Source organism: Rhinopithecus bieti, unplaced genomic scaffold, assembly GCF_001698545.2.
Source record: "Rhinopithecus bieti isolate Rb0 unplaced genomic scaffold, ASM169854v2 scaffold_28547, whole genome shotgun sequence".
Taxonomy (NCBI): Eukaryota; Metazoa; Chordata; class Mammalia; order Primates; family Cercopithecidae; genus Rhinopithecus; species Rhinopithecus bieti.
The window spans coordinates 2,473,064-2,483,238 of NW_016813480.1; the positions used below are offsets into that span (position 1 = coordinate 2,473,064).

The 10,175-nt window shown below is 46.0% G+C and overlaps 1 protein-coding gene across 1 annotated transcript in view; it reads right to left on the reverse strand.

The window, feature by feature from the left end:
• GTF3A (general transcription factor IIIA) overlaps positions 1-10,175 on the reverse strand; it is a 35,749-nt gene that overhangs the window by 5,378 nt on the left and 20,196 nt on the right. Inside the window, 7 exon segments of the mRNA XM_017848464.1 lie at positions 279-359; positions 1,913-1,986; positions 4,100-4,188; positions 4,758-4,854; positions 7,439-7,539; positions 9,721-9,987; positions 9,989-10,171. Coding sequence (XP_017703953.1) covers positions 279-359; positions 1,913-1,986; positions 4,100-4,188; positions 4,758-4,854; positions 7,439-7,539; positions 9,721-9,987; positions 9,989-10,171 — 892 coding nt within the window.

Below are 10,175 nucleotides of genomic sequence, written 5' to 3' on the forward strand. Positions count from 1 at the left end.
GGGGGAGGGATTGCATTGGGAGTTATACCTGATATAAATGACAAATTGATGGGTGCTGACGAGTTGATGGGTGCAGCACACCAACATGGCACAAGTATACATATGTAACAAACCTGCACGTTATGCACATGTACCCTAGAACTTAAAGTATAATAATAAAAAAAAAAAAAAGAAACCTTTTTACTTTAAAGCACAGAGCATTTCACTCTTGAAAAGCACAAAACGAGTTCTGTGGGGACAAACATTTGCACCATGCCTGCCATGCATGCCTGCCTTACCTTTATGGGTTTCTCTCACGTGTTTCAGAAGTTCTGTCCATGTTTTTGCCACAAGGGAACATCCTTTTTGACATACATAGCCTATGTAAAAAAATTGGTGCATTGTCTGTCATGAATATTCATTGTAAACACTGACCATAACTACAAAGAAAACTTAGGTGCCTATATAATTTTCTATTCCCCTCCTAATAGTATTCAAGTCAGCCTCCTGAGGTGGGAATAGAAACTAAAAAAAGATTTATGTTATAGTAAAACTGAACAGTGGCACAGCAAGGTGCCTCCCTTTAAGGATTTCACCTTCCTGTGAAGCAAACTTCACAGAGTTCCCATCTTCTCAGCATGATCATGGAATAGGCAAACTTCACAGGAAGGATGCCTTCCCCTCTTTCAGCGTTCTCAGGAAGTTGGGTGGGCTGTGTATGGACTCCTATCTCCACGTCTTAATTTCCCTTCCCCTGCCTGCTCTATTCTTGCCTCTATTTTCCTCAGCAAATATACTCTGTGGTCGGTCCCTTGTCTGTGGCACAGCACCAGCACCAGCACCAACTCTCAGTAGTGTTACCATGCCCACCCCCGGCTTCTAGTCTGGCCATCTTGTGTCATACTGCACAAAAAAAGTAGGGTACATTACATTTTAACTCGATCACAAAAAAAAAGTTTTGTTTTTGTTTTTTTTTTTTTGAGACGGAGTCTCGCTCTGTCGCCCAGGCTGGAGTGCAGTGGCCGGATCTCAGCTCACTCCAGGCTCCGCCTCCCGGGTTTACGCCATTCTCCTGCCTCAGCCTCCCGAGTAGCTGGGACTACAGGCGCCCGCCACCTCGCCCAGCTAGCTTTTGTATTTTTTAGTGGAGACGGGGTTTCACCGTGTTAGCCAGGATGGTCTCGATCTCCTGACCTCGTGATCCGCCCATCTCAGCCTCCCAAAGTGCTTTTTTTTTTAAAGAGTACAGCTAAGGAAGAAAATAAACTGGAAGGACCCAGAGAAAAACACTGAACAACAAGGGATATGTGCAAAGCACTGAAATGGGATTAGTAAGTATACAACAGCAAGGCTGAGTTCCACCCAACTAGAAACTAAAAACAATCAGGCTGCCTCTCACTGTTACTAACCTCTTAAAAAAAAAATCATAAATTCTAGGACCTAGGAAATTGAAATACAGATTAGCAAAAATCCCTCAAGGAAACAGGTAATAGATTCAAGTAGTTAATGTAATCAAGTCTTTTTTTTTTGAGAAGTGTAACATCTGAAGGCTCTCAAAATGTCACACTATTATCCAAGCCTTGTGAATGGTGAACAAGGAAAAGAATGGCACAGGCAGTAAATATTAATAGAAGAGGTTAAAAATGACAGAAGCATCAAAGCCATGGCTGGAGCATCAGCACATTCGTCAGTGTCACGTGTACCCAGGCACTTGTGAACAAATAACACATTACATGTGAACAGCAATGACACGGTAGTGGAAAAACAGACATATACAATGCCTCTTTGGGCAAGAATGTAGACCCAAATAAGCAGGATGCTGTCCCCTGCCCCCAGAGTTCCCTTCTTTTCAGCGTAATCACGGAACAGATTCAAAGGCACCCAGGATTTGGCATCCCCCTCAGAGGAGCACACCCAGGCTGTCCGTACACACCCTCGTGGGTCTTGGCATGTCGTTTCAGCTTGCTGGGTGATGCAAAGTGTTTCCCACATCCTTCCTGGGTACACCTGCATTGGCAACACATGAGGTATTAGCCAATCCATTTTCACAGAGAACTCCACTCAGGGTCAATGGCACTTTGTCCTGTTTCTCCCACCGAAGTCTCCCCTCTTCCCATAACCAAACCCATGTTAAAATGTAGACCTCATCACAGGTGAGATTCAAGTTACTCGACCAGCTTTAGGGCAAAACAAACTGTTGGAGGAAAAAGTCACGTTACTTTTTTTAACCCAATTAAACAGTTTACATCTTTATACCTCCGAAAATATAGTCTGCTTTCATGGTTACAAAAAGATACTTCGAGAGGTTATCTGACTTGGCTTAGGTAAACCCCTAAGCGATTCTGAATCACTTGTGACTAGCTTTCCTAATGATGGTGCACAGGGGGTGTGCAAGAGAGCACAGCGCTAGATGCATCTGCCTCTGGTGAGCAATAAAAAGCACGTGCTCCCTCTGTGCTAAAGCCATCAGCAGCAAAGAAGCAGCAGCAGACCCACAAGCAAGGAGAAGCAGGGTCACTGCAGCAACTCCAAGGCACAAGGCAGCCTGTGCAAGCTGAGGGCAAGTGCCGGATGGCCAGAGCCATGCAGAGAGCCACTGGCCCTTTTGCAGGTCTACCCAACTTGTCCAGCCACCCTCACGTTCCTCAAAAAACCCTCTCTAACTGCAAATAAACCCAATTACTTGTTTTGTTCTACAGGAAAAGCATAACGAATGTCTCCATAATGACATTTCATATAGTTGCACAGGCTCTATTTGAATAGTTAAGTAATTTCGCAGCCTTTAAGCTTAACTACAACTAGAATAATCTCAAAAATTATTTTCAAACACATTAAATATTTCTTTTAGAGCAAAGTAAACCTTTAAAATGCTCCCAATATGTAAATGTACATATGCAGTACATATTATCAGAAAAATGCTGATTAGGAAGCTTTCAGATTTGTCCCACTGTTGCTTTAAATTTCAATGGCTTTTCAGGTTACAAGTGTTTTTTCATTACATGGATAAACCCTATAGTGGTGCTGAGATGTTAGTGCACCAGTCACTCAAGCAGCATACACTGTACCCAACGTGTAGTCTTTCATCCTTCACCGCCTCCCCGAACTCGCCACTCCAAATCCCCAAAGTGCATTAAATCACTCTGTCTTTTTGGCCTCATAGCTTAGCGCCCACTTGGTGAAAACTATGGTATTTGGTTTTCCATTCCTGAGCTACTTCACTGAGAATAATGGCCTCCAGCTCCATCCAAGCTGCTGCAAAAGACATCATTTCGTTCCCTTTTATGGCTGTGTAGTATTCCATGGTGTATATACACCACATTTTCTTTACTCATTGGTCAGTGGGCACTTAAATTGGCTCCATGTGTTTGCAGTTGTGAACTGTGCTGCTATAAACATATGTGCGTGTGTCTTTTTCATATAGTGACTTCTTTTCCTTTGACTAGACTTCAGATTATACTACGAGGCTACAGTTACCAAAACAGAGTGGTACTGGTATAAAAATAGGCATTTAGACCAATGGAACAAAACAGAAAACCCAGAAATAAAGCCAAATACTTACAGCCAACTGATCTTGAACAAAGCATATAAAAACATAAACTGGGGAAAGGACTCCCTATTCATAAATGGTGCTGGAAAAACTGGGTCCCTATCTCTCACCTTACACAAAAATCAGCTCAAATTAAATTTATGACCTGAAACCATAAATATAATTCAAGAAAAAAACATTGGAAAAAACTCCTCTGGACATCAGCCTAGGCAAATAATTCTTACTAAGACCCTGACAGCAAATGCAACAAAAATAGAAATAAATAAATGGGACCTAATTAAAAAGCTTCTGCACTGCAAAACAAATAATCAGCAGAGTAAACAGACAACCACAGAGTGGGAGAAAATATTGGCACATTATGCATCCAGTAAGAATGTATATCCAGAATCTACAGAGAAATCAGCAAGAAAAACAAACAATCCATCAAAAAGTGGGCAAAGGATATGAACAGACATTTCTCAAAAGATATATAAATAGCCAAAAAACATGAAACAATGCTCAACACCACCCTTGCATTTCCAATCTTATTCACACCTAGAATCCAAGGGATTTTCAGCCACATGAAGTACCTACTTGAACAGAGGTTCACTGGTGTGCTGGCACTGATGGATTTTCAGCTGCTGATGTTTCTTAAAGGCCTTCCTACAGTCTTCAAAACTGCACTGTTAATTTTAAATTGTAAAGGCTCGTTAGTCTTATGGAAAGTCAAAAAAAAAAAAAATCAACAGTTCATAACAGAATCCTCAAGATAAAACTATTTTGGAGATTATATAATTGTTACTTTCACCCGTTTTGTTACTGTAACATTCTGCTTTATCTCAAAAAGATTTGAAGAACCATATGACATTTGAAAAGGAAAATGTTTCCATTGGAATAGTCTCCCAGTACACTTTAATTTGCACAATGTTTGCTTCCAAAATAAAACCTTTATCATTATGATGGCATTAAGTAAATTCGGACATTTGACAGACAAAATTGGGTTGACGAAAACTTTATTTTTCACTTTTATTTTTTAGAGACAGGGTGTCTCTCTGTTACCCCAAAATTTTTTGTTTTGTTTTCTGTTTTTGTTTTTTTTCAGAGACAGCATTTCACTGTGTTTCCCAGGCTGGTCTCAATTTCCTGGCCTCAAGCTATGATTATAGACTTGAGCCACCGCACCTGGCTGAAAATGTCAGAAACACAGGCAGTAAGTGTAAAAATAAATTTAAGCATATAAAATCATACTTACTATATATTGTTTTTGTTGATTTTCATGTTTGCGTTCAAAATGTTTCTTCAAGTTTGATTTTGTGTTGAATTTTTGATCACAGCCATTAGCTGCACAACTGTAAGAAGTTGTATAAACCAAAATATTAATAAACCAAGGGAAAAGAAGTTTTAAGACACACATATCCTCCTACTTTATAAAAGCGAATTATTCCAAAGAACAGTAATACTATCAAATAGTCTTAGCGAATTCCAAAGTGTTAAGCCATACCACATAGACCTTTCAACCTGATGACTATCATGTAACAAGATGCTTTTTCATATTAGGCTTCTGAAATTATACACACTACATCAGTCATCTTTTATACACACTGGGCAAAAGCCTACACCAGGCCTAAATCATGCTTAAGATAAATTATTCTCAGCTTAGAATCTGACAACCTTAATGCTGCTTGAGATGTCATTATAAACTGCATTTCCGGAAAGGCCTCAATAAAACTTGTCTGGGCTTATCATTAGAGGTGAAACAGATACTTAGAGCAGAACCATAACCATTATGTTCCCTGGCTTATCAAGCCATTCTAGTTCTTATCTTGGCATCTTGGCTTTGAATGATCTAAATCCTCTGCAAAGCCGGTTTTTTTTTTTTTTTCCAAAAGAAAATTTGTGCCTCTTGTGATGAGCCTTTGTAAGCTTGAGGGATGAAGCAGGACTTCCCTTCCCAGCATCAATCTTAGCCATCACTCACTGATAACCCTAGGGCAGGCACTGTCCCATTCCTAGGGCCAAGCAGAGACAAACAAGCCAGCAGTGACCATGGGAGGCACAACGCAGAGGCCCACAAATGGGAGAGACCCTAGAAGCCCCCACTAACTGCAGGGACAGAATGCTGAGTGTTAGCTGGGCAGGCAGCCAACAGTAAGCGCACTCTCCGGCCTCCCCTGCAATTAGGGCGGCTCAAGGCTAAGTCCAGCCCACCTCTCTAAATAAGGGGGCGTGCCTCTTATGTCCTTTCCTCCTTCCTTCCTGCCAGCAAGCATGCTTATGCAACAGCTGGGCCCTAACAGATAGCACAGTGAGGTTGAAACCCAAGATGAAGATGGCAGAGACCAGTTAGAAGGGGCTCCAGAGCTCCTGCCTCTGTATTTCTGTATTTCAGTCACACAAGACAAACAGCCCATCTTGTTTAAGCATCTCTTATGCTGGGTTTCTTGCCATTCTTCACCCTAAACCTGACACAGGCATCTAACCCAACCGAGTGTGGGGCAGGAGGACAGGCGTGGAAGAGTCCTGACAGGAACCCAATGGGCGTGAGAGACCCCGGCACACTTGGGAGAGAGGGCTGGTTAGTTAGCAGAGCTGGAGCACAACTTCATGCCTGCAAGTCAAGCAAATGGGGCAAGAGAAGCAGAAAAAGACCAAATCACACAGGTCACTGTAGGACACACTTGGAACCTGGACTTCATATGTAGGCCGTGCTTGAAAGCACTGCACAGCTTTAAGGGAAGCACGTGGGAGGGCACTGGGGGAGAGGGCTGGCCTACAGACTGTCATTCCGCCCAAAGGAAGGGACTGAGATGAGACGGTGGCTGCTGGATCTGATGGGTCAGTTACACAACCTGGCAACCCACCTGTTGCAAGGGATGGGAGAAAGAATGGAGAGTCCAGGGAGCTGCCTTATCTTTGCTATGGGTCACTGGACAGACAGCGAGTCCACCTCTCCAGACAAGACCATGAGAGAAGATCAAAGAGAAAAGTGAGTTCAGTTTGTGACAAATTTGGGCCACATGGAATTTTTTATTTTTTTAATAGAGATTGACCTGACCATCTTGCCCAGCCTCAAAGCAATTGCTTGGCCTCCAAGCAATCCTCCCACCTCAGCCTCTCAAAGTGATGGGATTACAGGCTTGCGCCACCATACCCAGCCTACCACATGGAATTTAAGAAGACACAGAGACAGCCAGGTAGTGCTGTCCCAAGCAGTGGGAAATGGGGATCTGTAGCTAAAGAGGGGCACGGTCTGGGCTAGAGCACAAGCTGGAAGAGTCACTGTCCAGTAGTAGTTGCATGGCATTTCCTACCATATCCACCCCCTACTTGGCCAGGACCCCCCACTGCTGCCAAACCAGATGACATTTTTAGTTTTGTTATGTAACTTTTAAGACTTCTTTACACATAAGAACAAATACAAATATAGTTGCTTCCTGCCTACCCAACACCCACTACTCACCCCTCCCCTGACCCCCTAGCTTTTTTACACACATAAAGGTAGGCTACGGAGGACTCTTCTGCACCTTGGTTTTTCAATTAAAGTGCCCTGGTGATTTTCTCATGGCTTTGCAGAGAACATCTGCATTCATTTTGCTGGCTGTAGGGTATCCCACTGTGTTGATATACTTTAACTTGTCCCCACTCATGAGCATTTTAGCTGCTAAGATTACAGGCACAAACCACCACCCCTGACTAATTTTTGTATTTTTGTAGATATGGGGTTTCGCCATGTTGCCCACGTTTGTCTCAAACTCCTGGGTTCAAGTGATCTGCCCGTCTCCGCCTCCCAAAGTGCTGGGATTACAGGCATGAGCCACTGCACCCTGCCAGGCTTCACATTCCTGATCTCGTGAGTTAACAATCAATCTTCTTACCAGGTCTATATGCCCAACACAGCCCACTTCAAAAGCCTAAAACCAGGTCTCTACTTACACAAACGGCTTTTCTCCAGTGTGAGTCAGAATGTGGCGGCTCAGATGGTAGTCCCTGATGAAGGCCTTGCCACACCCTTCATAGTCACAAACAAATGGTCTCTAGCAAGAAAAAAGAAAAAGCATGTCACCCCTGCACTAGTTAGTGACTCTGGTATTATTTAAAAGCTTAAACTGCCTAGTGTTAAGGCCACAGGCTTCCTATGCAGAGGTGGTTTCTACTCAGTAAGAGCTGTGCACCTGCTGCAAGACACAGTGTTCCTGCACGAAGTGACACAACATAAACGCCACAACTTCTCACAAAGTCACTGCAAAGATTTTTGTTCTATGAACAGCATTTAAAATAAGCAGGCATAGCATTTTTAACCTGCTCCCAACCTGGCAGCAGGCTTTCAGAGGGCATCTTAAAGATGCCCTGGCTGTTAGCATGGCTTGTCTGCACAGATCCCCACCGCCGCATGATTTAACATGTAACAAGCAAGCCTAGGGCAGAGGAATGAGGGAGGCCTGTCTCATCCCAGACAAGCCCAGTGTCTGTGCTAAGAGAATGCCAAGCACAGCTATAGGAAAGTGTGTCACACCTGAAAAAGCTCACAGGTGCCAGGGCAAAGCAAACAAAACAGCTCAACACCCTAAATGCAACCACCTTTTGTGATCCAGGGGTTGGGAGGGGGTGACTCATTTTCAATCTATAGTAAAACCCAAACACACACCCAAATAACCAGTTTGGTGCAGCTAACTATGAAAAGCACACCACCAAGGTGTCCAGGAGGGAGGTACCCAGGCCTCCATGAGAGTACTAGGAGCAAAGCAAGCAAACAGGTACACAGTGAGCTGTATCACCAGGGCAGAGCCACAGAACCTTGCACAGTGGCAGGCGTGGAGTAGGCTCAATAAACATGTGTCAAATTAATCTACATGAGAGATTTGGGACAACAAAGATGACTCCAAGTTTTTCAACCTGTATTAAGGCAACTGGTAGTGGCAGTATCCAAAATACAGCACAAGGTCTAAAAGGAAAGGCAAGCTTTTATTTGGATCTACTGGTAATACGGAGCCCAGAATTTAGAGGCTAGAACGGGCAAGAAGGGAGAGGAGCAAAGCATAAAGGATGTTATGAGTGATGCCAGTGGCTACAAAAGACTCCAAGAGGGAGTGGGTGGGGTGGAAATGCAGAGGGCAGAAGAGGATCCAGTGAAAAAGGCAGACGAAGAAGAGGAAAGAACCAGAAAAGGTCTCAAGGAGGACGCCGTCGACCTTCCAGTGCTGGAGAGGGTAAGGAATGAGGCCCATGAGGGCACCTGGAGGAGGTGGCCCATAAATTAGAGGAGGTACAAGGGGCAAAGGTATGGACTGCAGCCCAGTGGTTTAAAAATTAAGGGCCTTAAGCTGAGGCAGTGGGAAGCCTAGCTCTGCCAAAAACTGGGAAGGTGGGCAGATTCCTCGACCTCCATGACCCTCGTTTTCCTCACTTGTGTGTGACATGGGCTGCCACGTCATATCATGGTATCTGACATTCTCCTGCCCTCAAAATAAAATCCAAACTCCTACTAGACCTACTTCTCAGAACTCATATCGTGATCTCCGCACCTAAACACACACACCTGCCTCCCACCCCGAGGGCCACAGGCTCCCTTTGCGTTCTCTCTGCCCAACTCAAATGTCTGCATGGCTAGATCCTTCTTATTCGGCTCACACAGAGAGGGCTTTCCTGACCACAACCCTGCATGTCATTCCCACCTATCCTGTGGTCGGCTCGACCCAGGAACGAAGGTCCATGGCAGCAGAAACCCTAGGTTTGCCTGCTTTGCTCACTGCTCTCTCCAGTGTGGAGTTATGAAGAAATGAGCACATGCTGCTTTCACGACCCCCGGTACATGTAACCCATCTTCTGTACCAACTCCAGGGGCCAGTAATTGGCAGGTGTCTAGTAGTGGTGGGCCCCCTCAAACCTCGCACTTATTTGCAGACTACCGGAGGCACTTGGCTGGCCGAGACTCACGATCAAACAAGGGGAAATGATTGCTTAGTAAGCCCCGAGCCCCTGGCATAGATACCAAGGTCGCAGAACGAAGGTCCTAGAACTTCTTGTCTACTTCCTCAGCTCCTTCCCTAAGTCCACGATGTTAAAGCTGAACGCCCCGCACAACGGGGCCTGAGGCCCTGGCCATGACTGCAGTGGCTGCTGGGGGGGCCACGCGCCCTTCCCAGGCCGCTGGGCAGAGCCCACTGGCGAGCCACCGCCATCCCTAGGTTCAGGGTTGGCCGCCTCGTCCCCCTCACCTCCCCCGTGTGCTTGCACAGGTGCGCGTCAAGCTTCCAGGCCTTGCTGTAATTGGCGCTGCAGTCAGGGAAGGAGCAGATGAACCTCCTGGGAAGCGCTGGGCGCGGCGGGGTCGGAGCTGAGCTCTCGCCGGCTGCGATGAACGCTTCAGCGATGGTCAGGGACGACACCGACTCCGCGACCACGGCCGGCGGATCCAGGGCGCTGGCGCCTCCACGCCCCGGGCCAGGCGCGCTGCCATGTGCCGAGACACGTGCCGGGAACCGGCGCGCCCGGCCAACTGCTCCAGGCGGAACCTTCGCGCGACGCCGGCACACTTCCGGGAGCGCGCGGGGGCATCAGGCCCCGCCCCGCGCCAGCGCAGCGGCTGCGCTTGCTCCGGGAGATCGCGCATGCGCCAAGCAGGGCCGCCGTCGCCACCCCGCGCCCCGCGCCCCGCGCCCGCCCGCCCTGG